General features: G+C 37.9%; 1 protein-coding gene across 9 annotated transcripts in view; it reads left to right on the top strand.

Moving 5' to 3' along the window:
- Phc3 (polyhomeotic homolog 3) overlaps positions 1-22,225 on the top strand; it is a 111,904-nt gene extending 89,679 nt beyond the window's left edge. For 7 of the 9 annotated variants that reach the window (XM_045130034.1, XM_045130033.1, XM_045130032.1 and 4 more), the window contains 4 exons: positions 9,168-9,282; positions 14,001-14,133; positions 14,225-14,456; positions 21,803-22,225. In XM_045130034.1, coding sequence (XP_044985969.1) covers positions 9,168-9,282; positions 14,001-14,133; positions 14,225-14,456; positions 21,803-21,957 — 635 coding nt within the window. In that variant the 3' untranslated portion in view covers positions 21,958-22,225. Of the gene's footprint in view, positions 1-9,167; positions 9,283-14,000; positions 14,134-14,224; positions 14,457-14,635; positions 14,759-21,802 lie in introns of those variants that run through there. The other 2 variants (XR_006632717.1, XM_045130035.1) reach the window with 2 other exon arrangements.
- Positions 22,226-22,569: the final 344 nt, after the last annotated feature.

The following is a 22,569-nucleotide window of genomic DNA, read 5'->3' as shown; positions in this document are numbered from 1 at the left end:
GCACCCAGAGACTACATAGTAAATTCCAGGTCAGCCTGAGCTAGAGTGAGACCCTACCTCGAAAAACAAAAACAAAACAAAAAAAAAGAAGTAAAAGGCCAACATTATGCCTTTTATTGTTACTAACTTAATTTTATTTAATTCTCAAATGCTTTTTAGTTGTGTACATTGGTATATATGAGAGCATTTTTCATTTAAGATGAAACAGAAAAAACGAATGTTCAGGTATTCTCTTACTTACATCTGTAAGTGTATAAATGAAAATTTTAGGTTAAAATGTGTTTGTCATGTATTGAGGTATACATGTGGAAAGAACATGGACATCTGGACAGCTTCACAGCACATATCATGGTACTCATGGTTTTTAGTGTAATGAACAAGGCAGCATGTGCTAGGCTGTGCTAGCACCTGAGGGGCCTGTAGAGAAAGAAGTAAAACATAGCCTCTGAATCCCTTACTTTCTTGGGTCTGGGACAAATGCCTGACCAGAAGCAGCCTGAGGAAATGAAAGGTTTATTTTTAGCTTACAGTTTTTAAAATATATATATATATATATATATTTATTTATTTATTTATTTGAGAGAGGGAAGGAGAAAATGGGCACTCTAGGGCCTCTAGCTTCTGCAGACAAACTCCAGACATACATACCACTTTGTGCATCTGGCTTACATGGGTCATGGGTCCTGGGGAATTGAACCTGGGTCCTTTGGCTTTGCAGGCAAGCACCTTATCTCTCTAGCCCATTAGCTTACAGTTTTGAGGGAGAAGTCTATCATGGTGAGTGGTGAAGAAAGCATGGTAGGAGCAGACAGCTGCCATTACTTCATGTCCACAGAGAAGAAGTAGAGAGAGATGCATACTCAGCTTTCTCCTTTTTGTACAGGCTAGGACCCCAGTCCATGGGGTGGTGCTAGAAAATCCCTCACAGATATGCACAAATTGTGTTTCTGTGGTGATTCTAAATTTTGTAAAATTGACAACCAGAGATTAACCATTACCCTTCCCACAAGGAGCTGTTAATGTAGTTTGAACTAGGGAACCTACATTACGGAAGATAACTTGGAAGTAGCAATGGTAAGTTTTCAGTGAGCTATGTAAACAGTAAGACCTTAGAACATAGTTAGAACTTAGTATAATAGGTTGATGTGTTTCCTGTATAGATGAGATTTGAAACAAGTCTTAGGTTAAAACAAGCCAAAAAAAAAAAAAAAAAGGCCTAGAATTGAAGACAAACAGGAAGATGAGTTTACATAAGGACACTGTGTGCTAGGTAACTGTAGGTGTGAATGTGGTGAGTAAAGAACTGGATCAGAGCGGTAGTGGAAAGGTACCCTGGAGAAGTGAGGTCCTAAAGTACTTTGGATAAAGCAGTTAGGACTTCATTGTTTAGGGGATGCTCACTAAAGATTTTTTTTTTTTTAGGGGGCCCAGTGCCATAAACTAAAGAGGTTTTGGAAACTTTGCTAGCCAACTGTTAGGTGTATTTATATTTTTGGTATGTAACTGACACCTGTCTTCATATTTGAGAGGGAGAAAAGGAAAGTAATGGAAAGGACAGATAGCAGGATGAGATGCACTGTGCAGAAAAGAGGTTCCTGGCATGATTAATATATGTAGAGAACTGTTACATAAAAGTGCTAGTTTTAAGTACTTCATAGTTTAATTTCCCAAAGTACTTTTCCAACTTCATTTTCTATTCCTATGTACTCTATCTAATGTGCATGGGAGATAAAGTATGGTCACTTGGGCTGGAGAGATGGCTTAATGGTTAAGGCACTTGCTGGCAAAGCCAAAGGACCCAGGTTTGATTTTCTAGTACCCACATATAGCACAAGGTGGCGCATGCGTCTAGAGCTTGTTTGCAGTGGCTGGAGGTCTGGGTGCACCTATTCTCTCCCTCTATCTTCCTCTTTCTCCAAATAAACAAATAAATAATAATTAAATAAAGTATTAAAAAGTATGTTCACTTATTTTGTGGCTTTGGTTTTCATAGTATATAGTTGTAGTATAAAAACCATTTGTTTTTAGTATGTATACTATTATACTTGATGGTAAGGATAATTTTCTTTTTCTTTTTCTTTTCTTTTTTTTATGATTTTCTATTTTGAGGCCCAAGTATGGCTTGATTTGAATTAGTTCTTCAACCAGCATTTCTAATTCTGAACTCAGAATTTTATTTATTTATTTATTTGGCTTTTCGATGTAGGGTCTCACTCTAGCCCAGGCTGACCTGGAATTCACTATGTAATCTCAGGGTAGCCTCAAACTCACAGCGATCCTCCTACCTCTGCCTCCCGAGTGCTGGGATTAAAGGCGTGTGCCACCACGCCTGGCTTTTAACTCACAATTTTTAGCTCATGATTTATGAAAATATTTGTCTTCACTGGTAACCATCTCCCTGATCTTGGTTTCCAGTCCATTGCTTCTCTTTCCTGCTGATCTTCCTGTGATTTCAAGTCTTTGTGGAATTACAAAATAACTTCTCACACAAAGAAATTAGAAACTTGTACTAACTAGGATATAGTTTTGGCTATTTCTTAAGAATAATATTCAATTAAATAATGTAGGAGGTTTGCTTTTCTGATGTAGCCCACAAGTCAGCATCCAGGTTTTGGTGTGGTGGGCACCTTCTTTCCTGTGCCTTGTGTGTGCCATCTCATCTGATGTGGCTGACCTGTACCTCACATTCTAACTACCAACTACTGCAATGAGAAAGTTAGTATCTGGAATGTGAGCATTTCCACGTAAATCCCAATAGTCAGAAATCAGCAACCGCTAGGGCAGAAAGTTTTTGTTCTGGGCAGTCATATTCCTAGGATTTGGTTTTTGTGTGGGAAAAATGGAAGAATGGATTCTGAAGGATAGAACTTTCCTCAACCACTTCCTCTGCTGTGAAGTCTACCATAGAGTCCCACTTTTATTAGCTAAATTAGCAGTTTAAAAAATTTTATTTGGTTAATCCCAGCACTCGGGAGGCAGAGGTAGGAGGATCGCCGAGAGTTTGAGGTCACCCTGAGGCTACATAGTTAATTCCAGGTCAGCCTGGGCTAGAGTGAGACCCTACCTCGAAAAACAAAAACAGAAAACAACAACAACAACGAAAAATTTAGTTGGGCTGGGTATGGTGGTGCCCATCTTTAATCCCAGCACTTGGGAGACAGGAGGATTGCTGTGAGGTCAAGGCCAGACTGAGACTACATACTGAATTCCAGATCAGCCTGGACTAGAGCAGGACCTTACCTTACAAAAAAATTATTTGGAGCTGGACATGGTGGCGCATACCTTTAATCCCAGCACTTGGGAGGCAGAGGTAGGAGGATCGCCATGAGTTTGAGGCCACCCTGAGACTCCATAGTGAATTCCAGGTCAACCTGGGCTAGAGTGAGACCCTACCTCAAAAAACCAAAAAATAAAAAATAAAAATAAAAATTATTTGGTTTTTGCATGTTTTTATTCACAAATGGGAACTTGTTGAAATCTGTCCAAACGTTATGATAGGAATTCTGCTTTCAGTGCTGGTGACAGAACCCAGGGTCAGGTACATGCTTGGTAAGCATTCTACCACTGAACTGTTTCCCCAGCCCTCTTTTGCCCCAGCCAGCCCTACTTTTTTTTTTTTTTTTTCAAGGTAGGGTCTCACTCTAGCTCAGGCTGACCTGGAATTCACTGTGTAGTCTCAGGGTGGCCTCAAACTTAAGGAAATCCTCCTACCTCTGCCTCCTGAATGCTAAGATTAAAGACATGTGCTGCCACACCTGGCTTGTATTTTATTTATTTATTTAGAGAGAGAGAGAGAGAAAGAGGCAGATAGAAAGAATGGGCTTGCCAGGGCCTCCACCCACTGCAAACAAACTCTGCCATGTGCCACCTTGTGCATCTGGCTTACATAGGACCTGGGGAATCAAACTGGGGTCCTTAGGCCTCACAGGCAAATGCCTTAACTGCTAAGCCATTTCCACAGCCCCTGTATTATTATTTTTTGTTTGTTTTACTTTTTATTATCAACTTCTGTAATTATAGACAATAAACCATGGTAATTCCCCCCTCCGTCTTTTATTTCGATATCATGATCATTTCCTCCTATTATGATGATGGTCTTGTGTAGGTAGTGCCAGGCACTGTGAGGTCATGGATATCCAGACCATTTTGTGACTGGAGGAGCACGTTGTAAGGCGTCCTAGCCTTCTGTTGGCTCTTACATTCTTTCTGCCACCTCTTCCACAATGGACCCTGAGCCTTGAAAGGTGTGATAGAGATATTTCTATGCTGAGCACTCCTCTGTCACTTCTTCTCAGCACCTTGGTGCCTTCTGAGTCATCCCAAGGTCACTGCCAACTGAAAAGAGAAGCTTCTCTAACCAAAAGCAAGAGTAGCATTCATATATGGGTATGAACATTAAGAGAAGTGCTTACTGGGCAGTTTGGTGAGCATAGTATATACATTTAGCCAGACAGCAGCAGATGTTAACACCCCTAGGGCTCATGACTACTCCTGTCATAGGTTTTCAGTATCAGGTATGTATTCCCTCCCATGGAGCAGGCCTTCAGTCAGATTAGAGGGTGGTTGGTTTCCCCCATAACAGATGTGCCACTATTGTACCCGTTGGCTCACTTAGCCTGGCTCGACAAATATAAGGCTTGCAGTGTCCACTGTTGTTTTTTATCTCTACTGATGGCTTCTCTCTCCTATGGAGCTGCATGCAACATGGCTTTTTCCAACTTTCTGTCAACTGGTCTACATGCAGAAGGTTTTCAGCTCAGCTCCATCAGAATTTCTCAGTGACCTTGCAGCCCAAGTATGTGGAGTCTTCAGCAGTAGGGTCTTACCATCTATTCCTGGTGGGAAACTAAGAACCTCAGCAATGGCCTGTAATGTTTTGGGGGGCATCAGGGACCTCCCTGGCCAACAAGTCACTGGAAGGTATCCCATCTCTGGCCCTGAAAAAATTCCAGTAACAATGTGTGGCTTCTGGGTATGCACTATTGTCCAAAAAAATAGGTTTCCATATGACTTACTCATACCCTCTTAGATTTTGATTAGCCCTCCCTCCATTTTCCCTTTATCTCTTCCCCTGACCTCATTTAAGCCTTTCCATCCCCATTAAGTTGTTCTTCTACTTACATACAATACCATCCCTTAATTCTCCTATACCTCTCCTTCCTCCCTTTTAAGCTTACTGGTCTTTGCTACTAAATTATTCTAACTCACAAGTCCAATCATTTGTAGCTAGGATCCACATATGAGAGAACATGCAACACATGGCTTTCTGGGCCTGGGTTACCTCACTAAGTATAATCCATTCCAGGTCCATCCATTTTCCTGCAAATTTCATTTTTCTTTATTGGTGAATAGAACTCCATGGTATAAATGTACAACATCTCCATTATCTGCTCATCAGTAGAGGAACAGGTAGGCTGGTTCCATTTCCTAGCTACTGTGAATAGAGTGCCCAGTTTTGTTTTGTTTTGTTTTCTGAGGGAGGGTCTCATGCTAGCTTAGGCTGACCTGGAATTCACTATGTAGTCTCAGGGCAACCTCGAACTCAATGGCCATCCTCCTACCTCTACCTCTGAGAGCTGGGGTTAAAGGCATGCATCACCATGCCTGGCTCTTTATTTTGAGATAGGATCTCACAAGGTTGTCTAGGGTGGCCTTGACTTGTCCTACTGACTCAGCCCATCAAGTAGCTAGGGTTACAGGCCTATACCACCAGTCCTGGATAACATAGGAATTTTTTTTTCTCCCAATAGGGTCTTACTCTCTCACTCTCTTGCTCTCTAGCCCAGGTTGACCTAGAATTCACTATGCAGTCTCAAGGTGGTATTGAACTCACAAAGATCCACTTACCTCTACCTTCTGAGTGCCAGGATTAAAGGCATGCACCACCATGCCTATCTTAGAATAGGATTTTTTTTGGGGGGGGGGCCTTTTTGAGGTAGAGGTAGGGTCTCACTCTAGCCCAGGCTGACCTGGAATTCATTATATAGTCTCAGGGTGGCCTTGAACTCACAGTGATCTTCCTACCTCTGCCTCCCAAAGACTGGGATTAAAGGTGTGAGCCACCACTGCTGGCCAGAAAAGATTTTTTGATTGCTACCTCTCTTTAAGGAATAAAACTGATGTTCTATTTTTTAAATTCTTTTAAAAATACTTTATTATTTATTTCAGATAGAGATAGAGAGTTGGGCGAGGTAGTTCATACCTTTAATCCCAGCACTTAGGAGGCAGAGGTAGGAGGATCACTGTGAGTTCAAGGCTATGAGTTCAAGGCTACCCTAAGAATAAATAGTGAATTCCAGGTCAGCCTGGGCTAGAGTGAGACCCTACCTCTACCTCGAAAAAAGAAAAAGTAGTAGAGAAAGAAAGAAGGAAAGAAGAGTGTGAGTATGAGCACATCAGGATCTTTTTTGCCACTACAAATGAACTTAGGTACATGTGCCACTCTATATTTGTCTTTTCATGGGTACTGGGGAATTGAACCTGTGCCATTAGGCTTTGTAAGCCAGCACCTTTAAGTGCTAAGCCATCTCATCACTCCATGATGTTCTATTTTTGTTAGGCAGTTTATCTTAAATCATTATCTGTTTGGTATCTTACCTCTCTCAACAGCAGCAATTTTTCCTTCTTCATAGGGTATTTCAGCATGTTACCAGGTATTTACATTGTTGTTTATTAATAAAAACTTTGAAGAAAAGTTTTGAACATAGCCTGTCCTTGAATAACTTGAGGAATGGACTCTTCCTAGTTGTATCGTTATTAGTTGGTAAGAATTTCTTTGTCTGGTACCGAACTTGCAAGGTCAGATCAGGCTAGTAGTATGTCAGAATAGAAACAATATACCTGGGAATTATAACCTGTGTTTGGAGGCCTACTAACACCAAGTAAAACTTCATGCTTTTTATTTGTTCTTACTACAGTCACTGGATTTAACACTGTTCATCTGCTTCTCCAGTAAAACTGGATTAATGTGAATGTCTCAATCTACTAAGTATATGCCATCCATGCCTATGTTTTGGAGTCCCTGTCTTCATCTTAAGTCTTTGTTAATTAGAGTGAACATGCATGGAAGTCACAGCTAAAAGGATAGCTAGCAGAGTAATTTTGTTTTTTTTGAGGTAGGGTCTCACTCTAGCCCAGGCTAGCCTGAAATTTGCTATGTAGTTTCCGGGTGGCCTCAAACTACCAGCAATCCTCCTACCTCTGCCTCCTGAGAAGCTGAGATTAAAGGCATGTGCCACCATTCCCACTTTAGTAGAGTAGTTTTTAAGTTTTTTTGTTTGTTTGCTGTTGGATTTTTGAGGTAGCCCAGGCTGACCTAGAATTCACTATGTAGTCTCAGGATGGTCTTGAACTCACAGCAATCCTCCCACCTCTGCCTCTTGAGTGCTGGGATTAAAGGCGTGTGCCACCACTCCCAGCTCAAGTTTTTTTTAGTTTTTTAAAGGCATCATGATAAGTTCTCTGTCTCCGTTCCTGTGTGTGTGTGTGTGTGTGTGTGTGTGTGTGTGTGTGTGTGCGCGTACAATCTCATTTTAGATGTATGCTTATTTATGCTCCTGGTGTCAGATGTCTAAATTCCTGGAGATAATCATTTTCCTGACTTCTCCCCACTTAAAAAAAATTTTTTTTGAGTTCTTTGTATATCCTAGATATTAATCCTCAACTTTTAAATTTTTTTATTTATTTCATTTTATTTATTTGAGAGAGAGAGAGAATGGGCACACCAGGGCCTTCAGCCAGTGCAAATGAACTCCAGAAGCATGTGCCACCTTGTACATCTGGTTTACGTAGGTCCTGGGTAATCAAGCCTAGGTCCTTTGGCTTTGCAGGCAACTTCCTTAACTGCTAAGCCATCTCTCCAGCCCCAGCATAGTTTTTATTACATATTTATATGACTTGGCTTAGTAATTTGATGCAGGAAAATGGCAAATATAGTAGATTTAAGAATTGGTATATTTCACTGAAATGTTTCTTGGGACCTATTATGTGTCATAGTATGCTTAGTTTGTATACAGAAAGTAGGAAATAGAAGTGTCACTTTTTATGCCTACTGTGAACTCATTTAATTGATACTTCCAGTCTGTCATAAAGGTATTGTAAAATGCTGTTTTACAGATGAGAAAGCAGTGGGTCATAAAAGATGGGGCTGCTGACTTACAGATACTTCTGCTGAATATTTGAGGGTGTTTGGGGGCTGTGTCCTAAAGAAAAAGACACAGGAGTGGAAGAAGGACTTGCCAGTTTTAACAGGGAGATTCTGGGAAAGCATCTACACATAACTGGAAATTATGAAACTGATTTTTAAGACAGAATTATTAAAAGGAACACTCTTATAATTACATATATACATTTTTATATTTATATTATATATTTTAATTTTTGTTTTTTTTAGATATATACATTTTCATATAGTCTTCCACACAGTGTATCTCTCTAGAGAGAGTTATTTTACATACTCCTAAAATCAGGCATATCAGAATATCATCATCTTGAAGTCCCCCTCATTCTCTCCATCTAGAATTCAAAGGCTTCCCTACTGTATGTGTTGATCCCTGAACACTGATTTTTTTATTTTTAGGCAAGCCCAACAGACTGGCCTTTTTTTTTTTTTTTTAATGAGAGGGAGTAAGAGTGAGAGAGAATTGATGCACTAGGGCCTCCAGCCATTTGTAATCAAACTCCAGATGCGTGTGCCACCTTGTGTGCATGTGGGACCTTGTGTATGTGTCACCTTGTGTGTCTGGCTTACATGGGATTTGGGGAGTTGAACATAGGTCCTTCAGCTTTGCAGGCAAGTGCCTTAACCACTAAGTCATCTCTCCAGCCCAACACACTGCTTTTTGAAAACCTTTTGGAGTCTAATGTTTTGTTCACCTTTATCTTAATATGTTTTTAGTTACTTGCACATTTTAGACATGTTGGATTCTTAACAAAATGAACAGTTTAAAATGTATTCATTTTATAGAAAAAATATACATTTTATACAAAAATACGAGGTAATTAGCAGAGATGGTTGTTTTTGAAGGCTGTGTCCAACAGAGCAGCTATGGATTGAAAGTTAAAAGACCCTTGGTCTGATAGCAGTATCCATCCAAAATAGAGGATATAAGAAAATTTGTCACAATTAAATTTTTGGAATTTCCCCCTTTGTTTCCTTCCTTTTTTAGAGACATTAGAAGAAATGGACAGTGAGTTGCTCAAATGTGAATTCTGTGGGAAAATGGGATATGCAAATGAATTTTTGCGGTCAAAACGATTCTGCACTATGTCATGTGCCAAAAGGTATTTCTATCCCCTTGAATTTTCTAAGGGAAACACCAGTAACTAGTGCAACAAAACTAACCCCTCCAAAACAAAACAACGCAACACTTGTATACTTCAATAGTGTAAAAACACAGATGTTATAATACAAAAGAAGAATTAGGCACCATCTGGAACTACGTTGGTAGTTAGGAGATTTTGCTCTGAAAATTACCTACTTCTAACACACAATCAGTTTTACAGTACAATAAAATACTGATGTAGCCTTCACCACCAGTGGTAAGAATATGCTTTGGAGGATCCCTCCTATGAGCTAATTAAAATATTACAATTACAGGATTCTTTTTGTTTGCTTGCTTTTGTTTTGAGACAAGCTCTTGCTTTGTAGTTCTGGCTAGTGAGTTCTGGAACTCACTATATAGACCAGGCTGGTCTTGAAGTTGTAAAGTTGCAGTGATCTTCCTGCCTCCTGAGTGCTGAGTATTATACAATGTGCCACCACTGCTGCCTAGACTAACATCATTAAGGTATTGAAGTTATATTTGTTTTATCAAATAACTTTATCAATATTGAAATACCTGGGGTTACTTTGTTGTAAAGTATTTTTTCTTCTTTGAATCACATCCTACTTATTGTAGGTTTCTAAGTGGAGACAGCAATTGTGTAAATTCTCCCTATTATTAACATCAGATAGCAAATTAATATTTTAGCAGGATCATTATAGCATATAATGTTAGCAAGAGAAATGTTAAGTCTCTTCATTAAGCTTATAATTCCAAGTTTAGCTTCCATTTCAGAACACTCAGGTGACAATAGTAAACCCCAGTGGGAGGAATACTTGCCAATTAAACTTGAAGCATACGTCCAGATTAGTTATTTTGAAACATATACTCTGTTCAAGAAAAGTAACCATTCTGTCAAAAAAATTTAAGCTCTTAATTATATCTACATCCAGGGACTGTCTTACCTGAACATTTTTTTTAAAAAAATAATTTATTTATTTGAGAGAGAAAGGAGAGAGAAAGAGGCAGATAGAGAATGGGTGTGCCAGGGCCTCCAGCTGCTGCAAACCAACTCCAGATGCATGTGCCACCTTGTGCTTCTGGCTAAAAGGGTCCTTGGGGAATCTAATTGAAGTCCTTTGGCTTTACAGGCAAGCGCCTTAACCACTAAGCCATCTCTCCTGCCCTTACTTGGACATTTTATTGTGTATGGGTGCCACTAAAATATAGTTAGGAAAACTTAAGTTTCCTTTAAAAAAAAATCTGGTTTTGTTTGTTTCATTTGTCAATCATACTACTCAATGTTTGTTCCTGATTAGTGGACCTGTAATAAAATTATGCTGTATACATTTGGTGACTTGGATTTCAGTGTGCACACGTCACAAGAAAGAAGAGTGGCTCTGGTGCTGTTGAACATGAAAGTTTGGAAAATAGTCCATCTTCCTTCCATGATATTTATTAATCCTTGACTATTCAGAAACATTTCACCAACACTATCGTTACCTTCCTCCAAGAAACTATAGCTTATTTGTTACATATTACACCTGTAATGAGCCTCTTTTAGGGTAGTGTGGCTAAGAGAAGTAAGGATGAGATCAGGTCAAGGTGGCTACTTATGTTTGCTTAGCTGTCAGTATTGGAGAGAGAAATATTTAAGGATTAAGATACAAAACTACTCTTCTCTGTTCTTTTCTTAGTTGATAAAATTAGAAATCAAAACCTACATTCCTGAACCCACAGATAAACTCATAATAGCAAAAGCTTGTTCAGTTGTTTTAGGGCCAAGTAAGTGGCCATCAGGTACATTTGTACTTTCAGGAGAAAGACAGTGTATTCATTGTCATAGTATTCTTTATTTTTACCTCTTGATACTTTCATAAAACAAGGTGAGGGGCCAGGGGTGGTGGCACACGCCTTTAATTCCAGCACTTGTGAGGCAGAGGTAAGATTGCCATGAGTTTGAGGCCACCCTGAGATGTCATAGTGTATTCCAGGTTAGCTTGGACTAGAGTAAAGCCCTACCTTGGAGGGGGGTGAAGGGAGTAAGGAAAATTACCTGCCTATTCTGGAATAGTTGTCAGTAGCAAAATTAATTGAGGTTTTTTTATCTTTTTAATTAGAGCAAAAGAATTTTAAAAATAATTACAGGGATAATTTCAAATGTGTAAAAATGCTAAGAATGGTAGGGCATGTGCCTTTAATCTCAGTACTTTGGAGGGAGAGATAGGATCACAGTAAATTCAAAGCCAGCCAGGACTACAAAGTAAGTTTCCAGGTCAGCCTGTGCTAGAGTGAGACCCCACCTTACCTTGAAAAAAATATACCAAAAACCAAAAAAATCAAATATGTAATGAAAAAGAGAGACTTCATGTATTTTACTTCCTTTTCCATAGCTTTTCAGAAGTTTTCTTAGACAGTTCTCTCTTGCTTTTCTTCCTTGGGAAGACTTGGAAACTTAACCAGGCTAAGTCCTTCTTGTTGCTTATATTTTTTCATGACTCCTTAGCTAAGGATGGATTTATAAAATTTTTATTTAGGTGGATAAAAGAAAAACTTGCAAGATTTCTTGCCATATGAAAATTAGGTAAAATAAGATTTTATGTTTGAAGAATTCAAAATTCTTTTGAAGCTGGGCATGGTAATCCCAGCGCTCATGAGGCAGAGGCAGGAGGATCATTGTGAGTTTGAGGCAAGCTTGGGACTACCAAGACTTTTAGGTCAGCTTGGGCTGGTGTGAGAACTTACCTTAATTAATTAAATAATTTAAAAAAGAATTTTTTTATTGCCATATAGTAATATGTATTTTTTTTCTTACTATGGCTATTTTCATACTGTAATGACAGAGTTGAATATTTGTATGAGAGACTATGGCCCATAAAACTAAAATATTTACTGTGTGGCCCATTATAAGAAAAGTTTGCTGGTTGTGTTCTAGGGTTTCAGAACCCAGTATGTGACACAGGCCTTCCCTAAGCTGTTAACATGACTTATGAAGATGTATAAAAAAAATCATCCAGTTTCAGCTGACCTAGTGGTACATGTCTATAATCCCTTAAGAAGCAGGGGCAGGAGAATTATTGCAAGTTCAAGACCAGCCTGTTCTACACAGTGAGAGACTATCTCACACAAAAAGCAAAACAAGGCAGAGCCAGGAGTGGTGGCCCACACCTTTAATCCCTGTATTTCGGAGGCAGAGGTAGGAGGATCACCATGAGTCTGAGGCCACCCTGAGACTACATAGTGAATACCAAGTCAGCCTGGGCTAGAGTAAGAATCCTACCTTGAGAAAACAAAAACAAACAAAAAATTACGTAACCACTGATCAAAGTAAAATAACCTTTAATCTTTAAATTAATGTTGAAGAATTATATACCTTAAGATGTCCTTAATAGGACTTCTGGCCAAGATGGCGACTGCCTAGCTGTGCTGCAAATACCAGGGAAAGAAAGAACTTGGCAAAGGCAAATTTTTAGCATTTACATTTTCAAATTTGAAAAAAATGGAGCATAAATATACTCATATGTGTATTAATTTGTTTAACAGGACCATTAAAAGCAACTATTTTGCCTCAATTCTACATAGTGATTAAAATATTTTCAGTAGTTGCTGAGTTACATTATTTTGTATTATACAGCTGAAGTTCATGTTGATAAATTGCTCTTGACTTCATCTACTTAAAGTTGTTGGAAACTCAGTAGATAAAATGAGCTTTACTAAAATCTAACATAACTGGAATTTATTATATCAAAGATAATTCTTAACATGAATAGCTATTAATAGCCACACAATAGATTGCTGGAAAATTTATAATACATATGTAATTTTAATGTAATGATATAACTTAAGAATATTAAAAGTTGATTTCTTTCAATAATCTTCTTGTATTATACCTACAACATAACTGAATTTCCTATGAAACTTATACATTTATTTGTACTTTTAATAATATTTTCATAATACAGTGACAACAAAATAAAGTGATATTGCTAAATAAAAAAAAGATATCCTTAATAGTGAGAACAGTAAATTTTTTTGTGTAACTTTCAAATTTCAGCTATATTTTTACTCTTTGATTTTAGTAATACTTGAATAATCTTTTACTAGCTACTGGAAACATTCCCCAATTATATTTAAGAGACAGAGAAAGAGGCAGAGAGAGAGGGAGAGAATCAGTGTGTCAGGGCCTCCAGCTACTGCAAATGAACTCCAGGTGCACATGCCCCCTTGTGCATCTGGTTTACATAGGTCTTGGGGAATAGAACCTGAGTCCTTTGGCTTTGTGGGCAAATGCCTTAACTGCTAAGCCATCCCTCCAGCCCAATGTTCCCCTATTTTATTAGTCTTTTTATATTAGCTTCTTCACAAAATTTATTGCTTAGAGAAATAGCAGTTTGAATAAACATTCTAAATATTTATTACAATATTTTCTTTGGAAGCCTTGAATTTTTTTTAACCTTGAATTTTCTTGTTACTATAAAAATGTTGTAATTTTTGTTTTTTTTAAAAAGACTTTCTCACTGCCATTCTATAATCAGAAAGTGTCAATACTTGTTACAGGTGTCCAGTATTATATAGAGGTCATTTTTTGAGCTGTAGCATAAATAAATCTATTCAACAATATGGGTTTACTTTGAGGTATTACAGTTCTACTAATTCACAGTTGTTCCTTTAAAGTCAAAAATGGCTAAATGGGATGTCACATGTATTGTTTAATTTTTTTTTTCTTGGATTTCTTAGGTACAATGTTAGCTGTTCTAAAAAATTTGCACTTAGTCGTTGGAATCGTAAGCCTGATAATCAGAATCTTGGACATCGGGGCCGTCGTCCAAGTGGCCCTGAAGGAGCCGCCAGAGAACATATCCTTAGACAGGTCTGTAGAAACCTTGCTTCAATGTACAATACCCTTTTCAGAAATGCAAGGAAAGCGCAATGCTGTATTTTACTTGTACTACATTTTCCAGCTTCCAATTACTTATCCATCTACAGAAGAAGACTTGGCTTCTCATGAAGACTCTGTGCCCTGTGCTATGACAACTCGACTGCGCAGGCAGAGCGAGCGGGAGAGAGAGCGGGAGCTTCGTGATGTGAGGGTTCGGAAAATGCCTGAGAACAGTGATTTGTTGCCAGTTGCACAGACAGAGCCTTCTATCTGGACAGTTGACGATGTATGGGCCTTCATCCATTCTTTGCCTGGTACGTGATTCTCCTCTTTGGTCTCAATACCTTTCTTGTGCCTTCACACTCAGGGATGATGTTAAATCCATCCACACTTTTTCCTCAAAGGGGCTAGAGAAGTACTGTGTATATTATGTGTACATTAAATGACACGTGCTATTGAAATATGATCTGTTTCCTCTTGCTTATTCCCTCAGCACAACTGGGTATTTTTTCATACCCCCCAAGTCGATAAAACTGACTAGTCGTGCTTCTGCTGTGACCCAGCCGGTGAAGATATTAAGGTGCTCTCCTCTCTTCAGTCTGATTTCTCTCGAGAGGTCAGTAGAGAGATTGAATCAGACACTTCCACCCTCTACTCTCTCTTTTTCTTCTCTAGTTTCTCTTTGGTTCCTAAGCTAGCCTTTTTGAAATTGAAATGAGAGAGACTATTTTTTGTACATTTTTGAAACTAGTCAAGGCCATAGAATATGTAAAATTTTGGTTTCTTTTTAAAAACATCAAGCTGGTTCTCTTAAAGGAAGCCACACTCTGGTTCTTTTCAATTAGTAAACACTAGAGCACTTCTGAAATGTTTTTTAAGTCAATAGCTAAAATTCACTTATTCTGATGCTGAGGTTAAATGTTTTCCTGTCTTCACTGCCATTTGAAACTTTTTCCATCAACTTAATAAGCCTTTTTCTTAAAGCAGTAATCTTTATGACCACTTTCTCAAAGGGGCTGGCAACTAAAGACAGTTGGCATCTTTGCTCACGAAACCCACACTGAATATAAATGTTAAGCCAATGTATTTCTTTTAAGTTTGTAAATCCTATTCACTTAGACCTTATAGAACCTGGATTTTAAAAGTTTATTCCCTTTGGTGTTCTATGAATTATATTACTTCTCTTGATTCAAGCTTTCCAGAAGAATACATCTCATTTAAGTATTTAGCAGTTTTAAAGTTGAACAAATTACTTAGATATTTTTGCTGTTTTTCTCTGAAAATGACCAGTTTTAGAATCAAACCCAGAGTTGATATATTTTAGAAGAAAATATATTTAGAAATATTGGTTTAAAAAACCCACACCTTGAATTTTATCTTATATACTGAACTCTTGAAAATTTTATTATTATATCATCAATTTATAAATGCTAAATAAAAAAATCAGATATGGTCCGTCACTTTAAAAAATTATTCATTTACTTGGGAGAAAGAGACAGAGAAACAGTGGGCACACCAGGGCCTCCAGCCACTGCAAACAAACTCCAGATGCATACACCCCTTGTGCATCTGGCTTATATGGATCTTGGGGAATTGTACCTGAGCTCCTTAGGCTTTGCAGGCAAGGACCATAATTACTAAGCCATCTCTCCAGCATCACCTTTTTTTTTTTTTTTTTTTTTTTTTTTTTTTGAGTTAGGTCTCATTCTAGGCCAGGCTGATCTGGAATTTACTATGTAGTCTCTGGTTAGCTTCAATTTCACAGTGCTGCTCCTGCCTCAGCCTCCTGAGTGCTGGGATTAAAGGTGTGTATAATGATGCCCAGCAGATATGGTCACTTTTAACGGAATGTGGAATTGTTTAAAGGAAGCATAGTCTCTTTATATAAAAATTTTTCAGCACTTGGCTCAGAAAACTAAAGTCTGACATAATTGCTAACCACTTATATTTAGAATCTGCTTTAAATTTGATGTACATGAGAATGAGCCTTAACTGTTGATTGTTTTAATATTTAAGGAAATAAATTTGAGGTCTTAGGCCAGTATAGCTGTCTTGAGAATTAATATTGCAGTCTAAACTGATCATTTAGTACTGGGTTTTGATTTCGCCATTTTCAAAACTCTTTATTTTCCTAAGTGGTGCATGTAATGTGTTTGTGACTCTGAGTTCTCATTTGAGGGAGATATTTTTTCTTTGGGTAGCAGTTTATTTTGAGGGCATTAGTTGTCCAAAATAGCTGACAAACAGTGGATACTGCTAATTCTTTGATTACTTCCTGTTTTTCTAGGGCTCATTTTTCTCAGCTCCATTTGGTCTATGGCTATTTTTGATTTAAGAATGTTAGAAAAGAGACTAATAATGACCTTGTCACATTTTTCTTTCATATGAGTTAGAAAGAAAAACAAAGCTCTGAACATTCCTGTCTGAATGAGTTTATATAGATACTTAATTTTATTGTAACTTGTTTAGAGAACATTATATATTATTAAAAAGATTTGTATTTTGGAGTTGCTTGGTCCTGTTTTACTGTATTGAAGTAATATTTCCAAATTCCTTTGACAAGCCAGGAATAAGCTTATTGTATGATCAGTTATGTTGCACTTCTCAGAGTTTGGTTTTGAGTAATACTGTGTAGCTTACAATAAATCTTACACTAGAAAATGCCTTTATGTTTATTTCTTTCTGCTTCTCTGGCCTTTATAAATTCCTCCTCCATCTCTTATAGTTCTTCAGGGTACTTTATTTTCCCAGTCTTCTCCCAAGTTTTTATCATAGTTTAAACAAGCTTTTAGATTTGGTAATCTCCTTTGTATTTTTTTCTTTTCAGTTAGGATAGACTTCCTTCCCTCTCTAACCAAGGCACATGTATTTACCCCTAGAGTTTTCCATTCTCTTGGTATATCATTTTGTTCGCCTTTCTTTTGTACTATGTTAGTGCTTATGTATAGCAAAAATATATCTCAGAACTGTTACCAGAGTGAAAAGTTGCATTAAAAAGTTGTCTGTAAGCCGGGTGTGGTGACATATGCCTTTAATCCTAGCACTTGGGAGGCAGAGGTAGGAGGATTGCCATGAGTTTGAGGCCACCCTGAGACTACATGGTGAAATCCAGGTCATCCTGAGCTAGAATGATACCCTACCTCAAAAACAAAACAAAACAAACAAAAAAGTTGTCTATAAAATTTGGTGGAAAGATTGTAAGAGCCAAAGGTTGGGACATCATACCCAGAGGCATTGCCCTTGCTCCCTAATAACTGACAGCTACTGTCACAATGCATAACCTACAGCCCCATGAGGAATACCAGCAAACTCACTGAGGAGGGCCCTCAGCAGAATGGGGCAGGGAGGAGGGAAGATAGTACCAACACATGATGTATCCATGCAAAGTATGTTACTAATAAAAAATAAAATAAAATAAGCTGTTTTTTTCTACTCCCCCCCCCCAAAAAAAAGAAGTTCTCCATAAGCAGCCTGGAGAGATGGCTCAGCAGATGAAGGCACTTGCTTGTAAAGCCTGGTGGTCTGAGTTCTGTTCCCCAGTATCCATCCATGGTGGTGCATGCATCTGGAGTTAGTTTCCAGTGGCAAGAAGCCTTGGCACCCTATTCTCTTTCTCTTTCACCCTCTCTATCTGTTTAAAAAAAAAAAAAAAAAAAGAAGTCCTCTATAAGAATAGTTCTAATTGCAGTTATCTCCTTTAACTCCTCCTTTAGTGAACTGCCTTTTTGCAAAGATTATTCCATATTGATCTGTTAATCCACAGATTTGATTTCCCTATAGGCATATAAATTATTTCTTAAGAGTACAACTACTTAATTGTATGGGGGACTTTATCTTCTGCAGTATTGTGTGGCATGTCGTACCTTACTGAGGTCTGTTTATACAGGACTTTGTTGTTGTTGTTGTTTTAGAGGTAGGATCTTACTCTAGCCCAGGCTGACCTGGAATTCACTCAGCAGTCTCAGGGTGGTCTTGAACTCACAGCGATCCTCCTACCTCTCCCTCCCAAGTGCTGGAATTAAAAGCATGTGCCAACGTGCCTGGTTTGTACAGGATATTTTTGTTTTGTTTTGTTTTTTTGAGGTAGGGTCTTGCTGTAGCTCAGGCCGACCTGGAATTAACTATGTCATCTCAGGGTGGCCTCAAACTCATGGCAATCCTCCTACCTCTGCCTCCCAAGTGCTGGCGTTAAAGGCGTGCACTACTACGCTCAGCTTATGTGCAGGACATTTTCTGATTTGGGTTTAGCCGTGACTTTGGTCACTGAAATGTTCAATTGGGACCCATGTGTAAAAGCTCATGCTCATACTGAGAGTTGTGTCCTTACTCTGGTGAGCGGAGCTGCATACAAAGGCCCATGCCCATACTGAGAGCTGTCCCCTTGCTGTGGTGAGAGGAGCCCTGTGCAAAAGCCTGTGCCCATGCTGATAGCTGTGTCCTTTCTTTGGTGAGTGGGCTCAGCTCACTGACCAATTGCCTCAGTTGTGTATGTTCTGTAGACTCTGTTGGTTCCAGGCATTTTAAAGAAATAGATGGCAATGTCAGGGACTCAGAACTTTAGCTCAGTATTCCTTGTTAAACACAATATTTTTAAACTTTGGTGTTCTCCAGTGGGTTTCTAGAATCATACTTGCTGGTGCTCTCCTGATTTTTTTTTAGTTGTCATTACATTTTCTCATTTTTATACTAATGAAATGTTACATTTTTGTGGTTGTCTTAAGAAAATTGGGATCTAACATTTTGAAGATAATGCATTTCTATTTAATCATACTATTCGCAACATATTTTTTTTCTTTATTACTTGCCAATGCCTTTACTACCCACCTACAAAGAGATATCTGAATGATTCTCACACTGAAGAGGAGTGAGAGCAAGTTATGCATTTTTCTCATGGAGAACTCCTTATTTCTATTCCCAAAAGTAGCTCTTATGGTCCTCATTACTTCTCATTACTCCTGATTCTTGAATCTAAGTAAGTCCTATCCTTTCTTTATCTCCCTCTTCTTTCCTTTCCTGTGTTCTTATAAGTAAGACTGAAGAGAGAAGAACATTAGTTCTTCCATAAAAAGAAGGATGAAGTCACAACTAGATGCAAGATTAGTCAGTTTTGTCTGCCCAGTTTTGTTGAGAGCTACCTCTGGGAAAAGAAAAGGGGCTTTTCTATGGTGAGTAACCCCGTTTCATCTCTATAGTTTCTGTTATGTGGTAAATGGGCAAAACCCTGAAAATTGTATAGAAGTTTTTGAAATGTCATTTTAAAAAATCAGGAATTATTAAGAAAGGTAAATTGAAAAGCTGGGTACCATGTAGGAAGCAGTAAAGATACACACAACTAACAGACATTGAAAAAGAAATAACCAAGAGAAAAAGGGTAGCCACATAGCAGAACATAGGGGAAAAATGTATTATTTTCAAAATTAGCTCTTCTATATTAGATTATGTTTTTTAATGGTTTGTCATTTATTCACCTGTTTTGTCCTTCATAAATATATGTTTACTGCACCTGTAGCTTTGTATTTGATGAGGTTATAAGGTAGATACCATTTTTATATTTTATATATATATATTGTTTTTCTAGCCCATGCTGACCTGGAATTCACTATGTAGGCTCAGGGTGGCCTTGAACTCATGGCAGTCCTCCTACCTCTGTCTCCTACATGCTGGGATTAAAGGAGTGTGCCACCATTCCCAGCTCCCATTATCTCTTTTAGAAATATTTTTATTTATTTATTTGCAAGCAGAGAGAGAGACAGAATAGACATGCCAGGGTCTCCAGCCACTTCAAATGAACTTCAGATGCATGTATCACTTTGTGTACCTGGCTGTATGTGGATGCTGGGGAGTTGAACCCAGGTTATTAGGTTTTGCAGGCAGAAACCTTAACAACGGAGCAAGCCCACCTTTATCTTAATGTACACTAGAGGATAGTGAATTTGCAATAGGAAAGATGATCACTGTAACAAAATTGTGGCTTTCAAAGATATATAATGATTTTCATTTTTCATATCCTTTATGATTTTTCCTTAGAATACTGATTTGAATAGAACAAAAGACTTTAAAGCTGTTAGATTTTGCCAGGCATGGTTGTACACACCTTTAATCCCAGCACTTGGGAGGCAGAGGTAGGAGGATCACCATGAGTTTGAGGCCACCTGAGATTATATAGTGAATTCTAAGTCAGCCTGGAATTATAAGTTGAGTATATATAAGTTAAGTCATATGACCACAGTGAAACCCTACTACAAAAAACTAAAAAGTAAGAAACAAACAAAAAATTGTTAGATTTTATTTTTAAGTTCATTTTATAATTTCATTGTCTACTTATAAGGAAGCTTCCATGTTTTTGCATTCTTTCTGTTTTGAGCTCCTTTATTCATTACCTAACCTACTGGATTTCTTCATTTATTGAGGAATTTCTTCAGTAGCTTGTTTATGCCAGTATTTTGTTAGTTGAAAACATTTAAAGTTTGGGTAGATAAACAGGCCCATTACTTGCTTTAATACCTGATTTAAACTGAAAGCTAAAATATTGTTCATTTGGGATGTTCACCTGCAAGCTCATTATTTTAATGAAAATTTGTTTTGTCAAAAGTGAAGGTAGCCGGGCGTAGTGGTGCACGCCTTTAATCCCAGCACTCGGGAGGCAGAGGTAGGAGGATTGCCGTGAGTTCGAGGCCACCCCGAGACTCCATAGGTCAGCCTGGGCTAGAGTGAGACCCTACTTGAAAACCAAAAAACAAACAAACAAACAAAGTGAAGATGAGAATGTATATGTATGGATGTTGTCAATAATATATCTTAAAAAGTGCAGATGAGGAGTGCTCAGGATGTGGTGGAACACCCATTCCTATGCGCAAGGCCCTAGTTACAATCTCCAGTACCACTAGAGAAAAAGTGGAGATGAGCTGGGTGTCATGGTGCACTCCTGTAAGTACAAGCATATGGGAGGATGAGGCAAGACAATCATGAGTTCATGGCCAGCCTGAACTACTATGTAGTAAGACTGTTTTAAAAGAAGCAACCAAAAATAGAGATGAGTATAGTGAATATAAGATTGAAGTTTACATTTATAAGTTGAGTCATATGACATATGAATGAACAAAAACGTATTTTATATGTATTTGCCAATAAAGGTCTTGAATTAGAAGAAGGTACAAATCATAGTGAAAATGGTACTCTGGTACTTGAGAAAAGATTTCCACATTATTATTTATGGTAAAGCATCATATTTTATTTCTCTTTACCTATACTGTGAAAATGCATCATACAAAAGTGAATTGATACCTAGTTAATTCCAGCCTCACATGTGGCACACTTTGAGCTGACACCAAAGTCCTTTTTATGAAGGAACTAGTACATGTTTACTCATCACTCTACATTGTTATTTCTTGCTGATTATTTCTGTAATATTTTAGAGGCATAATTTCAAGTTAACTGCTTTACTTGGGTTTTGAATTAATTACCTTCAGAACACCAACAAATAGTCTCTTTTTTAAAAAAAAATAAAAAAAGGTGAACCCAGACCACTATAAATACGTGTTATTGGTTTATCAGCTCACATTTCAAATTTCCAGACCCAGTGATGGCATGATCGTGACTATTAGAAGTAGTGCCTAATTTTGTGTTTCATTTTAGCCTTCTTCTTCTGATCACATTCTAGGTTGCCAGGATATTGCAGATGAGTTCAGAGCACAAGAGATTGATGGACAGGCCCTTCTCTTGCTAAAAGAAGACCATCTCATGAGTGCAATGAATATCAAGCTAGGCCCTGCCCTGAAGATTTGTGCACGCATCAACTCCCTGAAGGAATCTTAACAGGAATCTGAAATATTGATGTAACACAAGTTGTACTTTTCTAATAGACTTGTAAGATCAGAATATTAGTACATTTAACGGAAGGCCAAGCACATCAGGATATCTACTCAAATGCTGACATTTCTTCTACAGATATAAAATGATTCATCATACATTTTCATAATTAGCCAGCATCAGTGAAATTAATTTTACAGGTTACATGTAACATTTGAAAGATTTGTTACAGAGGGTCATATTTTTCAAAGAAACATGCTATAGATAATTTTTTAAAGGTAATGTATATTGTAGTATAAAAAATTCTTTGAAAAATAATTCAATGATTTACATTTCTCTTCTGATTTTTCTCTTTTCCTTCATTAGTTGTCTGAAGGTTGTCAAGGAAATAATTTAGGAGTCCAGTGTCAGTACATTGAAAAAAAACCTTTTTTTCTTTTTAAAGATAAATGCTTGGGCTGTAAGGAAGGATTTGTATCCTAGTGGAAGCAGGATTAATTTGGAGATCAGAAGAGTCAGTCTGAACTGGGCGTGGTGGCACACGCCTTTATGCCTTTAATCCCAGCACTTGGGAGGCAGAGGTAGGAGGATCGCCATGAGTTCAAGGCCACCTTGAGA

The sequence above is a fragment of the Jaculus jaculus genome, chromosome 11, assembly GCF_020740685.1.
Source record: "Jaculus jaculus isolate mJacJac1 chromosome 11, mJacJac1.mat.Y.cur, whole genome shotgun sequence".
Taxonomy (NCBI): Eukaryota; Metazoa; Chordata; class Mammalia; order Rodentia; family Dipodidae; genus Jaculus; species Jaculus jaculus.
This window is presented reverse-complemented; position numbering and strand designations above follow the sequence as displayed.